This window comes from Antechinus flavipes, chromosome 4, assembly GCF_016432865.1.
Source record: "Antechinus flavipes isolate AdamAnt ecotype Samford, QLD, Australia chromosome 4, AdamAnt_v2, whole genome shotgun sequence".
Taxonomy (NCBI): Eukaryota; Metazoa; Chordata; class Mammalia; order Dasyuromorphia; family Dasyuridae; genus Antechinus; species Antechinus flavipes.
This window is the reverse complement of record NC_067401.1, coordinates 440,323,665-440,343,009: the sequence shown is the minus strand read 5'-3', so window position 1 is coordinate 440,343,009 and position 19,345 is coordinate 440,323,665. Positions and strand designations below refer to the sequence as shown.

At 33.6% G+C, this 19,345-nt stretch overlaps 1 protein-coding gene across 11 annotated transcripts in view; it reads right to left on the bottom strand.

Annotated features, from left to right (window-relative positions):
* ADGRL2 (adhesion G protein-coupled receptor L2) overlaps nucleotides 1-19,345 on the bottom strand; it is a 217,652-nt gene that overhangs the window by 53,739 nt on the left and 144,568 nt on the right. For all 11 annotated transcript variants that reach the window (XR_007953863.1, XM_051999177.1, XM_051999178.1 and 8 more), the window contains exons 4-5: nucleotides 7,228-7,337; nucleotides 63-863 (exon numbers count right to left, since the gene is read on the bottom strand). Coding sequence is in view for 10 of the 11 variants with exons in the window: in XM_051999177.1 (XP_051855137.1) it covers nucleotides 63-863; nucleotides 7,228-7,337 (911 nt within the window). In the remaining variant the exon portion in view is untranslated. The remainder of the gene's footprint in view (nucleotides 1-62; nucleotides 864-7,227; nucleotides 7,338-19,345) is intronic.

The window sequence follows — 19,345 nt, the reverse complement described above, 5'->3', positions numbered from 1 at the left end:
GCTATTTGAAATAAACTACTGGAAAAAACCACATGTAATTATCAATAAACAAGTATTCTTACCTTGGGCAGGATCGGGTGGGCCAAATTCCAGGGAATATCGTAAAATGAAATTGTTGTTCCACACATACAGTTGATTATCTCTTGGGTTGTAATCTACTGCAGCAATGTATTGGTACTGGTTAGGAAAGGGAACATCAACATATTCCCCTCTGTTTAATCTGGTATTGTAAATATAATCAATTGCATTCTTGCCTGTTTCACTTTCATTGTCTTGATAAACTGACCGAACTACATAGAGGACGCCACAGATCATAAAAGCGTTGGAGGCAGCGCGTTTATCATAAATGGTCTCCCAAGTTGCTTCAAATCGGAGAGTATATGGATTCAATTGGCTAATAACTATCATTCCATTGTTCTGCTCAGTGGCATAAATAACCCACAAACCATTTTCATCAACAGCTAAGTCGATATCAGTCTTCCCTCCCCATCGATATGGAGAAGTATCATGGTAGTTAGCATAGTTTATAATTGCCTCTCCACTTTTAATTCTAGTCCTCAAGTCAAATTTCACAATGTTCCTTGTTCTTTCTTTATTAAAAAACACAGCACCATCATAGACAACAAATCCAGTACCATCCACTCGATTGGGAAGTTTATATGTTGTCGTTTGGCGGCTATTTTGGAAGTCCTCCAAAGAAGCATATTCTATCAAAGTATCCGTACGATATGGAGTCCATGGCATGAAATAAATTTTATCTGCAGCCTGAAGAGGATCTTTGCACCAAGCACCTGCTTTTTGTTCAGCCTCATATATACATGGTGAATCCACAATTGCTTTCAACGTCCCAGGGCAAACAAAAACTAACAGTCACAGAGAGAAGACAAGAATTACAATGAGTTAAAAAATAATCATACATAAATGTAAACAAGTGTAAGTTATAATGACTATGAAGCAGGAAAGAAAAATTCATTTCAGCACCATGAAATTATAGATTTTTTTTTAAATTGATGCAAGTACCATCCACCTTTCTTAAAGTTACCATGTTCAATGTATCAACATAGAAAGTGGATTGGGACAATTTTCACAGTTCAAACCAAAGCTTAATGGCACTCTTAATTATGTTGAAATTATTTGTATTTTATTTTGTACTTTAATCTTGGGCTTTAGCAATTTATGGATCAAAGGTTTTTAGCTACTGTCTAGCAACATAGGAAGAATTTCCTTTATGTCCAGACTCCTCACCTCCCCCTCACCAACCTCCTCTCAAGTCCCCAAAGTGATATCCCCGAATAAAACAAAATAAAACAAACAAAAAAAAAAAAAAAAAAAAAAGTGAAGATTTGTTCAAAATTTCAGGCGAGGCTTAAAAGAAAGGGGCCTCTATTTACTTAAAAATAAATAAATAAAAATGAAACAAAAATATACCGAAAATGCAATTAGGAGCAGAGTGTACAATAACCAAAGCGGTGAAAGAAATAGACCAGGAAATCCTGTAACCATGGCATGCAATGGAGAGGGTTTTGGAAGCCAGGCAGGATGGCACATTAATAACAAATAAGTACCCAAGGGTGTGAGAAAAAGAGAGGTACAATATGAAGAGAGAGAAATGATATCTTCCCTCCCTCCCCACCACCACCGGTAAGGACTTCAGAAACTGGAGCCCACCACCTGCTTTAGCAGCCAATTTTTTATTGCAAACAGTCGACTTCCCTGGGAGGTGCACTTATGAGATCCTGCTGATTAGTAGAGTATTGAGAGTGTTTGTGGGGGAAGGGGAGTGAGGAGGTGAACATCCATAAGGCACATAACAAGGAGCTGGGGTTTGGACTGTATTCGATTATTTACCTTTTTGCTCCACTTCTATTTTAAGCATCGGGAAGAAAAAATAAAAAAAAAAGAGTGCAAGGAAAAAAGAAAAAAGATTAACATAAATTGACTATTAGTCTTAAGACTGAATTAGTAATAGATGCTAAATATAGGGAGAATAAGAGCTGCACTACTTTGGATAAAGAGAAACAGACAACAGGAAAACCTAGCAAGAGAAAGATTCTAAAGTTACATAAATGAACATGGATCAATCATTTTAGTAGATTAAAGAGGCAATACAGATATGTTGGCATGTTGCTTCACTTAGTGAACCTAAATAAATAATGAAAGCTTTCACTAATGCATGGTATACATACTCTCCCCTCCCCAATGTCATTCAATAATCTCATCAAGTCCTATTTTATATAGGCATGCACTACACATACACACTTACACTCATTCACACGTGCGTGCACTCACACACACATTTAGCTTTATTTTTTCCACATTAGTCTATCACCCTTAAGTTCAATCAATACTGATATTTTTTAAAGGTAAAAGGGAGAGTAGGAAATTATTGGCCATTTTATTAAAAAATAAAGTATTCTGATAGTCACTTCAAATTTTCAAATATATTGATAAGGCAACATTTTTATTCCAGCATAATTATATTAGATTATGTGGACTTGTGGGCTAAAATAAGTAACTAACTTCCCCTAGTTTCAGATATTAAAACTATTTCTGTTAAAACTATTTAATTTTATTCCCCTCCCCCAACCCTTTTAGCTTTATTTTACCCTGAAGTCCCTAATAAATTCTATACAATCTAAATCTAATACTTAAAAACTATGCTTAGAAAAATTGTAAGCAAAATACATACAAGAGAAAAGCAAGCACAGTAGGCAAGGAAGAAAAGGAAGAAAGAAAAGTATTGGTTAGCTTATTAATACAGTATCTTAGCATCATCAAATTTACTACAGAACAGCAGGCTAGCATGCAGAAACCACCATACAGAGCAATCAAGGCAAATGCCCCCCCCCATACTCCATAAAACAAACCAGATTAATAGTTATATGCATGAGCAATCCCCCTCCATTTTACCCCACCTCCAACCCACTCCCACCAATGTAAAAGGATTACATAGTTACATGAAGGAAGTTACATAAGAATTCTATTGCTGAAGAGTCTCCTCATAATTATCGGCCATAAAAAACTATTACACATTATTAGGAGACTTTGAAGTATGTTGCCTGAGTTTCATAAAACCACCAGAGGAATGAGGATTGTTCAAGCCTCTTTTTGATTAACAGCAGTGTCCAACTATACGGGTGTCACCTGGTATACTGACAACATGGCAGCTCAAAGCTCCACCTGTATTCATTCTCAGTGCTTCACACTGACAGATTCTTGTTTGCTATTGCCACTGGTGGTGGTTGTTACTATTGTTCTTGGAGCTGTTTTTGTTTGTTTGTTTGTTTTTTTATTGGGGGGGGGGGAAATCTTAGGGTAGAAAGTTTCACATAGAAACATTTTTAGCCAAGTAAGTGGCACCTCAACCCCCTCTAGTTTTGCTATGGTCAACCACTTTCACCAGTCACATTGATATCTTCAGGTAACATACTTATTTCTTTCTAATTTCTAATTCTGGATTTATTCAAGTAAATAAACAAGTTGGGAACTCTCTGCCATTCAGAGTTAATTACTTGCAGATGATTCCTGTTCACACAATGTAAGAACTTATTCCTCAATGAAGAGCAATATTGTACCTGCTTAGAATCAATAATGATAGGGGAGTGACAAAAATGTCAAGGATAACAGAAATCACTTGTTTTATGTCTACATTGTAGCCATATGTGATTTGGGGGTGAAAGGTGGTTATAGTCATTAAACAAATGTTACAAATTCCATTAAATATGAATGGAAAAATAAAACATTTTAATATGCATATATGAACATATACATAATGTGTCTAAATTGCATTAATAGTTTAAGTAGAAATATAAAAATTGACATTTACATTCATTGTAACAAGTTGACTTCTGTTATTCAAATTATTAATATACTATACAATGACGGAAGAAGACATCAGGGAACTATCTGTTTCTTTGTGACTGAAATAAAGTTTTATTTAATTTGTTGTCCTTTTGAAAACTAAGCAACAATATCCAATCTTTGAAGATAACAAATAACATTTGTTGAAGCAATTCTGGTATTTTAAAATACTTAAAACTTCAGCCCATATAAAACTTTTTCACAGTGGCTCTAAAAAAGAATAAGCACGTTAAACCCAGCCTTATATGTGTATATATACATGTTAAAATTCTAATATCATCTTTCCATTTAATGAAAATTTCCAGGCCACTCTTGAAATAGAGTAATATAATTAGTGGAATTGGCTTTCTTTGCCAAAGAAATTGGATAATATAAATTGTTATTTGTCCTAAAAAGGCTGGTTTAATTAGTGTATAAAATCAGCCAAGTCCGTCTGTATGTCTGTAGAACAAACAAATACATTACCTACCATTGTCAATAGAAGACTGCATGTATAATAAGCAGGAAAAGAATTGGCCTTAGAGAAACTGAAGCATATACATACACATCACAAGCATGTATGTGCATGCATGCATACATATATGCAAACAGACTCTGTACCTATAGTGACAAAAATTAGTTTTCATTCTGAATCCTCAAGACATTTGTCCAATTATTATTTTTATCACCATATGAAACTTATAGCAATTCTACATGGTGCAATTTTTCATGATAAGATAATTAGAAATAAAATTATTTACAGAAAAAAATGATAAACCTTGCTGGGATCTGGGGGGTAAAATGCCCACTGGAAGTCTCATTCATCAAGACTTCCTAGCATATCTTAAATCTGTTTGAGGGATCATGGGAAAACTTTCAGTACTTCTCCATGTTTGTTTGTTTGTTTGTTTGGTTTTTTTTTGGGGGGGGAGGTTTCTCCAGCAATGATTAAAAATATGTGTATACAAAATATTTAGATAATACATATAACATTCATAGCAGTGTGTATCTGTGAATGTTTAAGGACTGAAATAATACTAAAACAATAGCTAACAGTTTCTACTAAATTCATTCATATCTAAAAATTGCTATGAATACTGATTTTTTTTTTTTAAGACATTACATGTGGAAGAAGAAAATCACATTTTAGGCTTTTAAAGTTCCTGGAGGATTTGCTTTGAATAGTTACTTGGCATAGTGCCACGTGACAAAAGATACCAAATAAATGTTATTTACTGATGACATCATTTCCATCCAATCAGTAAACTGTAGAAAGAGGCATGCAAATTCGTCTTGGCCATAGAGAAGAAACACAATGGAAGAAGAGAATATGTGAATGCCAGACCCTAAAAAGAGCAGCAGGTAGAGGATACAGATAATAGAGAATGTGATGAATGAAACTTTTTTTTAAAAATGTAGCATGGAGAGAAGGATGACAGAAATCACGGGCATTGAAATGCTTTCAAGAATGATTTTTAAAGAGCCATCTAACAAGTGAAGAGGTTTTTTCAACCCTACAGAAAATTTGTACAAATGAAACTGTGTGGCACCACTACGTAGGACAATTCTATTTCCTTAATGTGTCATTAGGAGGGAAAGAAAAGTCACAGACCCATTACTGTCTCGTGCCAACATCTAGGAAGTGAATGGAAACTGAATTACCAGTAGAGAGAACAAATACTTTTCTGAATCTGGTTCTGTGTTAGAGTTTAGTGCTCACACACAAGGGACTAGACTTCTGAACAGCTGAAAAGGTAAAAATTCTGAAAGTTAGAATGACCAGGAGATATCCAAACTTTTCCCCCTCTCAAACAGCATGAGAAATTACTGAACTCTGAAAATAATATGTGTATAATACTGTTCTTGGTCTATGGCCTGGGTCACAGGGACTGGCTCCAGGGAGACACAACTCTTGGCAGCTCTGACTCATTCCATTGTTAGGGTCAGGACGTGTATCCCTTTTATAATTGGAGGATTGAAACCATGCTAAATTCAAGTAAAAGCAACTTTATGGAACAGAATAATTTCAGTTAGCTCAAAACAACACAGTTCCTCTGGTGGCAAAAAGAGAATGATTATATAAGCCACCAATATTACGCACAGGGGAAATGGAGCTAAGATCAGTGCTCACAGTAGGCTTCCAATCCTACAAATGATACAGGGGGGAAAAAGGAAACGCACACGGAAAGGCATCCATTTTACAGGAACACAGGAACACATGGCAAGAATGAAACAAAAAAGATGATCTGTGTTTGGCCTTTAACTGACGCTCCATAATCCTAAATCAACTTAATGGTAGAAAGCACTTTGCAGAAGTCTTCAAACTTTTCATTTTTAAAACATGTTGAAAGAATAACCACCTTCACTGGCAGTTTGAACATAATAAGTCTCATGCCAGAAGTCATTCTTTTGGTTTCTAAGTCTGTAAATGTTATGATTTCAGTATGCTTCTGAATCAGATTTTACATGCGAGTAAAGACACATATTCAGGGTGAGTACTGACAAAGAACTTTGGCTTCAGAGGGTCTCTTGGCTTAGAGGTCATGTGACCATGGGTCCATTTTTAAATAATAAGAAGTAATTATAAGAAGCGTGACCCAAAATGGCATCACAAAAACTAAGGAATATATTTAAGCCTTCAAACTGACTCAAATGGTATGGTCAAATGAGTGGTGAAGAAATAAAAGAGGATTCCAAAATGTAAATTCTGGTTATTTGAAATTTGAAGAGTTCAGAGACTCCTAAACCACTGCCAATTTTTACTTGTAATTTTCTTCGTTCTTTTATGTGCATATGTTCTTTTCTAAGATGCTACTAACAACAGGTGCTTTTCCATCATTTTGTTCAATCTGCTTAATTTGTATTAACTTTGATTAGTGACATGGACAAATGTGCTGCTGAATCAGGCAAAAAAAGTTTCTCTGAACAAAATTGAGCAATGAAGGAAACCATTACCTCAATGGTGACTTTCACCATGTACCAAAGTAACCACAGCAGCAGGTAGTCTTTGAAGAGACTCGGGATTAAAATTGAAGTCAATTCCTTCTTTAGAAAGCTGTGAGCCAAACCAATTTGTCAGCAACTGGTATTGGGCAAAAGTACAAATTTCTATCTGGCCTATTGAATAGCTAATTCAAGTTTGTTTTCTGGAAAAACACTAGCCTTAAAAGCCAAACACTTAAGAACACAGACAGACACTTGGCCAGCGTCACATTATGGCTTCCTTCCACACTTGGTGAAGCTAATTGGAGGCCCTAGTCTGTAAGTGCTCTGCATGCATAATGGTTCTGGAGGCCATAAACGTATGCTTCTCTTGCATGGAGTTGTGTTCCAGCATCAATTGGAAAGGTTAGAGGAAGTGAACAAGAACAAAACGTTTATACTTACTATAAGGGACACATTCATATTGGACTTCAAGGTATTTGTATGTTCCAGGACAAGGGTCAGGAAATACATCTGACCCAGTAACTACTATACATTGTGTTCGGTTGTTACACCTGTAACAGAAGCAAAAGAAAAGCTCATTAATTTAACCTAGAATTTGAATTTGTAATTCACTGTCAACTCAATGAAACACCATAATCAATCAATATAAGATCAATTGAAGTTTGTAAAAATCAAGTGTTATCGAGCCAATTCATGGTTATCTAATTCATAAAAACGATGAATACAGGTTTTTATTGAAGATTATAGCTATAAAAGAGGGAAATAACTAATCTTTTCAAGCCATAACAATCATTTTATTAAAATTTTATTTTTGTCATCCAGTTGTTTAAAATATACTATATAAAGTATAAAAAACAATAATACAAACACAATCTTTTAACCTCGAACTGAGAGACAAAAGAGAAGAAAAAAGGGAAAGAGAGAGAGGAACAGGAAAGGAGGGTGGAGACAGAGAGAACCAGACAGATAGATGAAAAGAAGGAGGGACAGGACTAGGAAGTGAGAGAGAGAGGAAGGGAGTGTCAACAAACAAGAGGGAAATATACAAATGAGGGAATTCTTTCTAAGAATTACTAAGAACTTTCTAAGAACTTTCCTAACTTAGTAGGGAACATTATAAGGCATGTATATGTGAAATTACTTGCCCACAGTCAACAGACTAGTAAATGTCAAAAACAAGATTTGATCTTAGTCTTGCTGGCTATGAGCCCAATACTCCTTCCACTAGCTAGGCTGCCCGTAAAAGAGAAGGAATTATAGTCATGAAAGGAATTATTTGGACACTGGCAACTTGTAAGTTCTTTGCCATAGGTATTTTTCACACTCTTGAATACAAAGTCACAGATCAATATAATATACCTCCTGTACTAATATCTTTCCCCACCTATAACACTGATTAATTTGCAAATTCTGTATAAATTGACACAATGAAAGGAAATAGATAAAAACGTTTGCATTAATAATTCCCTGAAATAGTCTATCTTGCTATACCAAATTAAAATGCTGTATTATTCCAATGGCAAACCTTTTAGAGATATACAACTTTTTCTATAATTTAGACTAAATGGATTATGTCTCAATTGAACAAAATAATATATATTCAACTTCTGTACGGTGGCCTCTAGCTCCAAGTCCTTTTTATTCATCTCAATCAATGTTATCCACTTCTGGGAGGGGTCCTATGACAAAGGTCATGTACAGCAGAATTTAAATGGAACAGATTAAAAAACAAAAATCCAAACAATCAACTAAGGTCCTATGAGCTAGTTAGTGGTACAGCCAAGAATTAAAACCAAATCCCCAGAATGATTATTTCACTGCTAAATTGTTGGCTCCTGAAAAAGAAACTAATCAGCTCATAAATTAAGAGGTGGAAGGCACCACATAGGTCGAATCCAAGCCCTTTCATTTTATAGCTGAGAAAACAATCTCCAAGAGGTTAAATATCATGTCCATGGTCAAACAGATAAAAAGTGGACTGACTATTCAAGGCCTGTTTATCTGGCTTCGTTTGGCACCATCAGTAATGGACAAGTACTAAAAAGAAATAGAAGAAATATCTGTTACTGAAAAATTACACAGATAATTTTTTTGGAGGGAGAACACAAAGGGGTATGACCTCTGTAATAATTGAACTGCAGTCTCAAATCAGATTTGTCTTGGCTCCTTGGAACGATCACAAAATCTGAATTAGCTTTTAGATTTTAATATGACAAAATTTAAAAGAGTAATACAGGTCAAAGTGTAATACAATGACCTTGAAGAGGAAATCTTGTACTGTTATTTGAATTATGTTATAATGGATATTACTCAAATAAGATCAAAATTACTAATGACAATTTTATTTTGATTAACATGTGATAAACTATGACTTCTCAAAAATGCATCACTGGAATAATAATTTTGAGCATGTGGATAACATGAATGTAATAGTGCTAAGTTTGCTTGAAAAGTCCTTTTTAAAAAAATTCCTACTGTGTAATTATATATTCCTATTTGATTTTCTTTAGGGAGAAAAAGTAGCTGTGTGCTATATGAGTGAAATAAGAAAATGAGGATCCTGGTAAAAAATTGTGTTCTGGTCATTTTAAATAGTAGCCACATATATGTTTAAGTTTCACTGTAGTTCAATACACAATGTTGGCTGGAGAAAGTAGGAACACAGCTCTATAATGTTTTTATACATACATACGTACATACATACATACATACATACACACACACGATGCAAAAAGAAGTGATATCAAACTTATATAACAACTTCTCTTAAAAATCATTGGCCCGCTTAATGTCATATTCTTCCATAACATCATAGAATCATAAATTTAGAACAATATGAAACCCCAGAGGTCATCTAGTCTATCCTTGTTCTGTCTTTCTTCTGCCTACTTATTTTTCCCTTTTATAATAGATAGGAACTGAATGATCAATCACTTATCCTTTGCATTTTAAGAAACATCTTACAAACTAAGCAGCGCTAATTCAGCCATCTAGCAATTGTGGAAGGAGAAAATGGGTTAGTCCTCATTGAGGGTCTTGAAGCAAAGGCTGGATGATTATTTAATAGGTATATTGTAGAATGGATGCTTTTTTTAGGTGCAGGGTTGAAATAGACAGAAGCCCTATCTGATTCTGAGATTGTCTAACAAATAGTTAAGAACAAAGAAATAGTATTTTTAGGAGTAACAGCATGAGCTCTGTTTTAGGCACACTGACTCTCACAAATATGCAGAAGACATCATTATGGAGGCAATATCAATTATCTTTCCATGGAAATTTTGTCAGTATAATCGTTCTATATGTCTCTGTACATACAAATTCATTGAAGTAAACAGGAAACGGCATTTTATACAAAGGAAAAATATTGCTTAAAAAAATTTATCCATATAGATTTCTTTATATCAGCAAAGTTTTAGAGGCATTTTGACTAAAATGAATGATATACATAAAATATATCTAATGGATTCATTAATAAATTCCAATTGTATTTTTGTTATTTGAAGTATAATGGTAAATATTATCACAATATCCAGAAGAGGAAAATCCCACTTAAAGTAAATTAATCTTATGTGACTTGAAGGCAATAAAAGGTTCTATGTGACCAAGGAACCTGCCTTCAAATGAGCTTCTCACTTTCTCTTTTTCTCTTGGGAAAATTCAAAGATTTAATTAACTTCCAAACCTTCCAAAGATGTTCTTGTGTTATCTTATTTCATTTTCCTGAACTGTCCAAAAGGTCCTGAAATGTTTACCTAAGTACAAATATTTCTTTTATCAGAAGACCAGCTTATCCAGGTTCAGAGAAAACTCATACCAGATAGAATATCGAACCTAGAATAGGAGGACTCATATCTAAGTTCAAATCTGGCCTCAGACATTTCTGATTAGCTATGTGACCCTGGCCAAGTCACTTTACCCTGTTTGCCTCAGTTTCCTCATCTGTCAAATGAGCTGGAGTAGGAAATGATAAACCATTACAGTATCTTTGCCAAGAAAATTCCAAAAAAAGTCATGACAGAAATGAATGAACAACAACAAAAACTGGCTGTATGGAACTAACTTTACTCAGCTAAAGAAATTCATAAAGCTCATAGTCCAAGGCATGAAATCATCAATACACTGTAATAATGAAGTATAACTTTAAGCAGTGGACCATTATAAGGTGGCGGATGGAAAGTCCAACTTAGAGGAAACAAAGATTTGTTTTCAGAAACCAGATCTGAACATATACTGTCAGTGTGAAGTTAGACACATCACTGAACCTCTCAAGGCTTCCAGGCAATCCTCTAACAATAATGGCCAACAGTTTTATAGTGCTGTCAAGTTTGTAATATGATTTACAAATACCACATTTTATAAATATTATCTCTAAGATCATATATGCTCATTTCTTCTGGTAGAAGGCTCTTTCCTATAATACCTACAGTTCTGGTAGAGATGACTAATTAGTCAATGTATAGTTGGTGTTCTGCACTGATATCTATATAATATGAGATGTAGAAAAAGATCCTTGGCATATTGATTGGGACCCCTTTTGGAGGACATCTAGGAAGACATAGATAAGAAATACAGAGGAAAAGGCAATATTAATGGCTTGGAACTTCTGCTGCTGGAAGGAGTATTAGCATCAATCAGATTATGGACTCACAGTACCAAAGAATAACCAATAAAGAAGATATGTACAATTAAAAGGATGAATAGAATCTATGTAAAAATTGTTTAATGGACTTAATAATGCTAATGTTTTCTACTAATAATATGAATTATAAGAAACAAGAGTGATGATCTAATGCTGAGTGCACCAAAAGCTAATAGATGAACACTATTACCCTTTTGGGGGGGAAATGTAAGTAAGAACAGAATCTAATAGCATGTGTGCTACTTAATCACATATACTTTAAAAATACATGTATATCTAACAAAAAACACTCCTCTGAAATGTTAGTTAAGATTTCTAAACTCAAATAAATATGGAAATAAAAATTACTGACAATTGGGGAGGGCAGAGAAGTATTACATGTCATTGGAAAAAAGATTTCATTAATAATTAACCTGAATTTTTTTTCATTTTTTAAACTAATTCAATTATTTCTAGGCAAAAATATTGTGCACTTGATCCACTTAAATCTGTTCAAGACAGATGATTAATCTAAAATATGGCTGTTTTCTGGAATTTAAGGAATATAAACACTAAAATATTTAACGGTGATTCATTTTTATTAAATCTAAATTATCTTCCCTTAATTTTGAGGTCCCTTAAATCTCTGATAATTAGATTTTTTAATGAGTGATACACAGATTTCAATAGCCATTGTTGGATGATTTTTTTTAACCTATTATTTCATTATGCCTGATACAATAACAATATGGCTTTATTCCTTGCTACATACTAAATAAAAAAGACAGAATGGTATAGTGAGTGGATAAAGAACTACCATCAGAACCAGGAAGGCTTGTAATCAATTACCTAATGATGGAATCCTAGGGAAGTTATAGAACCTGTCCAGTATACCCTATAGGCATGCATATAGGCTAAGACCATGTTAACATTTTATATATATTACATATAATATAAAATATAATAATATATAACATATATATATATATAATATAATTTATATATCTTGTTTAAATCACTATTTTATCATTAATCATATTTTAATTTGATTTCTATAATACTTGGAGAAGCCTCCTGTTTCTATGTTAGATATCTCTGCTTTAAGGTATCTCTCTGTGGTCAAAGCATTACTAAAAAGATTTCCCAAACCAGTGAATTAACAGGTCCAGTCCCTCTTCCCCATATATTAAATAAATAATATCTGTGGCTTAAAGTTGCAATATCAGGTTGAGATGAAAAGTTATTTTTGTATGTTATGCTAATCAAAAATTATTTTGGCATAATATGCTACTCTAACATTATTCTTGTAAATATTAAGGGAATGTTTTCTAATATCTGAAAAAAATGTAAATTTCAAGAATGGAAATAAAAAATGTGTCATATCACAACTGACAACAAAATGACCATAAACTGGATGGAAAAAACTCCTTCGTGAGCTTTGTGACATACAATACAACAAAACAAAAACAAACAAAAAAGGCAAATTTCACTCACATCATATAGATCAAAGAGCCCTGTTTTGAAATTATATATACAACGAATTATTACACTTTGCTACTCATTCCCACAGTTGTACTTTTTCACTTAATCTAAAGTAAAAAATTCCCATTCAGAAATAAGACCAGTTGATTCTATTTTCTCAAGAGAAGATGAGGGGGAGGGGATCTTGAAACAGAATACCTGCAAGTTATAGTCTAACTTCTGAAATACAAGGGGAAAAGAAAACAATAAATCCAGCATATTTACAGAAAAAAAGTATTCTAAAAGCCTGTTAAGATATTGAGATGGTATATGTCCAAAACTTACATGAGACAAAAGAATTAAAAAAAAAATCTTAAAAAATACCACTTTACAGCAAATGGCACTCATTCAGTACTGATGATCATTTACTCATTTATTAAGTGTCTATTATTCATATGGTAGCTTGCGAGGTACTGAGGAAGTGCAAAAGAGAAATAAGGTCTTAAGGGGATAACCTGGTCTCAAGGGTGTTTTAAAATCATGTAGTCCGATGTCCCACCTAATACAATCATCTCTTCCATGATCTGTGGCAGATATTTATCCAGCTTTTACTTATATTGATTTTTATTAATGGTGTATATTTTGATCCTAACAAAATTCAAGTTTTACTTTGCTCTGCATCTATAAATATATCAGTTTAGACAAATCTCTTTACCAACAAATATTAACTCTTGCATAATTTATATTTTGAGTACGAGCTCCTGGGCAGAGAAAAGTTAAATGACTTCACCTTAAATGACCAATGTCAACACAAAGCTAGTAAGAGTCAGAAGCACAATTTGAACTCTGACAAATCTGTCCTTTACTCGTGACTCCAAAAAGTTAGAGTATAATACAAGATACTATGGTACCAGTTAGGGAATTCTTAATATTCACAATGCCAAAACAAGATTAATTTATTACAAGAAAATAAATACAATTTTTGACAAGACACATAGTAACAGTTGATTTTATGTTCCATATAAGCATATGAATTATTCAGAAACCATAGTTGTGCACAGATCAAAAGCAATTTTGTGGAAAGTTATCTGTTTTGTTTTTGTCCCTAACCACTGTGAGGAAAATAAAATGCTAAAGGCTGGTTTTGAACTATTCAAACAGTCTCCTTCCTTTATCATTTAAAGTGCAAAAACAAAACATAACAAGCTTGTATTTTACAAACCACAGGTGTCAATTAGTATAATCAGAAAGCAAATTCTTAAAAACTAATTTAATAATTAAATTAACATGCTTAAATGTGTCTCATGAGCAGAACTATTTGCTAATCTGGACTGGTTCTTTACATGACAGAGAGAGAAATGTATGCCCCTCTCCCCCTCCCCAACAAATAATTTCCACAGATCTGCCAAAATTAAAGTGGCAGAAGAGGAAAAAAAAAATCTTTCTTTTTCATGTGTCATCTTCCCTGTGTTGTGTAAATTTCTCCATGTGCACAGCTTTAAAAAGCAGTACTTCTCATGCTAATTTGTTTCCACTGCAACTCTAATCTTGACTTGTACAATGCCCAACAAATTGCTTTTACTTTTCTTTTGATTATCTTATGCTCATTATTACACTTTACCAAGTGCAAAGTATGGAGATGAGATTCTATGTGTAATCTATTGTGTGAGGTGTTTTAATCAATAGTCTTGTTCTGCTGATTAAGCAGAGGCTTGTGTTTTGGCAAGATAACATTAGTTTCTCCAGTCATGCTCCAAAAACCATTGGGAATCTTCAGCAGATCATTAGATATGCTACAATAAAGCTTTGGTACATTCTCTTTTCTTCCTTAAATTACTTCTTCACTGTCCTATCATTCTCCGTCACCGATGGCATTGCATTATTATTATAGCTCCCCTGAAACTCGCACCAGAGCTATGTCTCCAGGCCATAGGACGCCATTTTCAATTGAAGCTTCTGCTTGAAAATATAAATTAAGAAAATTTCATTATCTCCTGCCAGGGGCCATTATTCACCAGTGTTCTATGGAAGATTAAAAATGCAAAATCTATGGACTTGAACAAATATTCCAGCATTCAAATGAAAAGCTCTGCCGATTATGACAGGAACCTAAAACTCAACTACAGCTAAAGTTTGAAGAGTCGTCACCAAAATCAATATTGTACTAAACCTGCAGGGAGTAGGAGGATGCCGAGCTCTAGAGAGAAATCTAGTGTCAGATTTATCACGACACATGGTTTTCATTAGTGACTGCTTTCATTTGACACAATTCACTTAGACAATAATAGTAATCTCAGGTGATAAGGATCACAGCTCTAAAGCTGGAAGGAGCCTCAGAACCATTTAGTACAATTCCATAATTTGAGAAATGGAAATTGATGCTCTGAAAAGTAAATGACTCAAAGTAAGTGAAAGCCATACAGGTAAGCATCAGGTGGGAATGGAAACCAGCTCCTCCATTATCCGACTTTTGATCTCTGCTTTTTTCAACTGCATGCTTGTTCTTTTGGTGAGTCACAAGTGAATGTGATTTAGAGAAGAAATAGCTCTTTTGAGGAAACAGGTCATCTATAATATGATAATACCAGTTTTATTCAGGACATGTCCATGCGTGTCCATATATATGTGTGTGTATGAAGTCATTATCAAGAGCAAGTTATGTATTTCCCAAAGAGTAGGTAATTCCTGGTATCATCACTAAAATGAAGACATTCTCTATTCCAAGCTTACTTCCCAGCACTAGAATTCAAGAGAGGGCTATATTCTTTCTAGGTGCATAAGTTGGGGATAAACAAAAGTATAAATAAACCAAGGGTGTATAAACTCACAAAATAAACAAAGCATCAAAAATATGCTGCCGTCCTCTCCTACAGTCCACTTGTCTCGCCTTTAAAAACAATCTCATTTTAAATACATACACACACACACACATACACACACAGAACATTTAGTAGACTCCCTGCAAATACAATTCAATGGCAGCTAAAATCAGATATTTATCCAGCAAACTATTAGCCCTATTTCTTTGAGAATTGCGTGTCATTGTTGGCACATCACAATACCATAAAAGTCAATATGTCTCCCTATGGCTCTATAATCTGTATAATATGAAGAGAAATGGGCAACATAGTCAGAGAATATACTCCTGTAACAGTCTCCAGGCTATCTCTAACCTTGTATTCAAATGTGGGACCCTTCTCAATATAAAGAGAATTCCCACAGAGACCACCCAAGATATAGAACCAGACTTATTTGCCATCTTTATTACTCACTACCTTTTGGGCCTTTCCCTCAATTTCTTGGATCCTCAGTTTCTTGATCTGTAAAAAGACAGGCTTAAAGTAAATGATATTAATGCTTTTTTGTTTATTTATTTTTTCCCCAGCCTTAACTCTTATGGTTGTGATATCAACAAGTTTAAGTCAAATGTTCCTAAGAAATTTAGTATACCCAAGAAATTTATTCTCTGCCAAACCAAGATCACTTACTAACTTTACAGATATATGGTAATGGAAAACTGAGCAGAATGTTCAATTTAATCTTTGAAGGAAAGTAAACTGTTTATTTATAACAACATGTTCCTTAATCACACTGTAAGGTTAAACAAAATGGGTTCTGCTTTCTCTAAATATTTAATAATGATGAATTGTGAGTCTTACTAATTACTAAATAAACATAACATTAAGAAACTAAATGATGTGTAATTAATGGTAAAAGAGGTGTTCCATAATAATGTCATCATTTGTCAAATATATACACTCATAATTAATGTAATAATATGAATTGTCCAGAGCATTCCTATCAGTCTTGTAAAATCCCTAAGTTCAAAATTTTCAAGTTAAATAACTTTTAAGGAGCAGCATTTTATATACTATGAAATTCTTCAATAAAAAGGGTGACCAGTAGATTATTTTTATAATCACTGAGTAAATATAAATACTTGAAGGGCATTCATATTTTGGGCAATCATAATATGATTTTTGTTCAGTGCAACTGAACTGATTGGTGATTTTTAATTTCTCCTGAAATATGTAAATCTATTACAAATCACCAATCAGGGCTGCACTGAACAAAAATCATATTATTTTAATGAGTAATATCAATAAGATTATGTTCTTGAAATATAAAAAGAATACATTTTAAAGAAACTTATTAAAGTACTAAAAATATCAGAGTCCCTCTTTTCTAAACTACTGGATTCTGGAATGCTGATACTGGCCAAGTGATGGACAAAAAATGAGGGAGAATGTTTGTTACTACAGCACGTCAGTATAACCAAAAAAAAAAAGAACAAGTCTTAACGTAGAGAGGGGGAAATCCCACAGAGAACATCGAGTATACGAGCGTATGGTCACAGCACAGAGCAGCCCCGCACACCATGGGGCTGACAGTAAAAGCTATTTTAACTCATCACTAGAATGCTGTCCTTCTTTTCATCCACGCCTTGGCATTGACAACTTTTCCAACACAGTTGAAAGTGGAAATTGATTCCCTGTTTCTTTACTGTGAATCTTTGTGTAAGATGTTCAGGTAGGGATTACAACAGTAAAGTGGATTATCAGTCAAGTTAGTTTGTCTATATCTTAAAACCACATATTAATAATTTAACACATCTTAAATTTTTGGCCTGTCTAAAAATAAACCTTAACATTGCTAAAATGAACTTTTTAAAATGGCAAAACTGATCTATTAAAAGAGAGAAAAAAATGCCAATATATTTTTAACCATGATAATTCCTTACAGTTTTTACTGGACCTTTGAGTCAGTTTAATGAAAATTCGACTCCACTCATTCAGAGCCTTATTAATCTGGTACAAAAATCTCTTGTTTGCAGAAATGCACATTCACCATAAATACAATTGCTTTTATTAGCAAAATAAGACATTTATTTACAAAGCAGGCCATTGTGACTAAGTTTCATTCATAGGGTCATCAGGTCTTGTGCACAGTCAAGGGAACAATCTAATTTATAAGAACAAAAAGAAAAATCCTGTAAATTAGTAAAAGACTTTCTTAAATAAATGTTTTGTGTCTATAACTTCAAGACTTCCCCTTTAATAATTCAAAAAAATTATTATGACCTGTATCAATTAGGAGCAATTATTTATAAAAATGTTAACCTACTGCAGTTTGCACTTGCAGAAACTATCACATTTTTAACAAGGGAAATGGGAAATCGCTATGGGATGCCCTAGTTAGATTAAATTAGCAAGAAACTTGTTACCAGACCATATAAAAGATACAGCGTAATAAGACATGACCTTGCAGAACCTTGGAGCCAATCTGTGATTTTTTTCTCCCATAACCCTTGCTAATTATCTGCAGAGTTACAGACCCTTTTGTGGTGGGTTATTTTTCTTCAAATAGTGAGGAGATTTTTGGCTTTTAAATATTTAATTAGTCTTGTTATGATATGAGAATTGTTGTACATGCCAAGCACTTCGATTTTCAAACTTTATTCCTTCTAATTATCCCTAGGACTTAGATTGGTCATCCCAAACCTTTTCCTCTTATAATTATTTACTCCTCAAAGATCATTCAGTGAAGAAATATTTTCACCCTTTTCCAAAAATGGCTTTTCTGGTATATTAATTATCCACTCAGAGAATAAGGGTTTATAATAGTGGAAAAAACCGTCATGGAAGAGGGTAAAGACGAATAAACATCTTTCCCCCTTGAATTCACCTTTGGGAATACCTTTTTTCAAGGAACAAGGAGGTTTATAATTTTTCATAAACAGAAAAGTCAAAGTCTTATGTAATAGCATTTAGGTTCCCCTCTCCCCCCTTCAAGATATATAGTGATAATTGACTGGTTCAGTGGTAACAAAGCTAAAAATAAAATGGATAGCTAGAGGGAAATTAATTCTAAGGACTAATGATAATTAACTTTGTTTTTCTTCATTTTGGGGGAAGAGGGAAATAGATACTCATTAGGCTGCATACAAAGTGCAGTATGGTGTGTGTGTGTGTGTGTGTGTGTGTGTACACGCATATTGCATGCATGTATGGAAAGAAGACAAAACTGTTTCGCAGATTTTCCTACACCGCTGAAGCTGGGCTGAAAGTTAATAAGTATGCATTTTGAACTTATGCGTAAGAGTAAAAGTATAACTATTTTCATATTATCTTTTTGTTAAATTTTTCACAAGAAAAGTACAATTCCTTTGTAATCTCTAAGCAGCATGGTGAAAATCAAACTTTTAGCTATTATTCTATCTCTACCTTCTATAGAAATATTTTCTTCTTTTTTTTAACCCAAAAGGTAAGGGGAAAAAGTCCATCATAAGAGTACTGTTATTCATTTGTCACAATGAAGTTTACATCTAATTATCCTCTGGAAACCTTGCAGAGTTCTCAGGTACAGTTTTTCCCCTACATTGTTTTCCCATCTCCAAAATGATGAGAGATTTTTTTTTTGACTGCTACTTTTTTGAGGCAAGTTATTTTCCTCTCTAATTAAAAAACACAAATTAGTTCA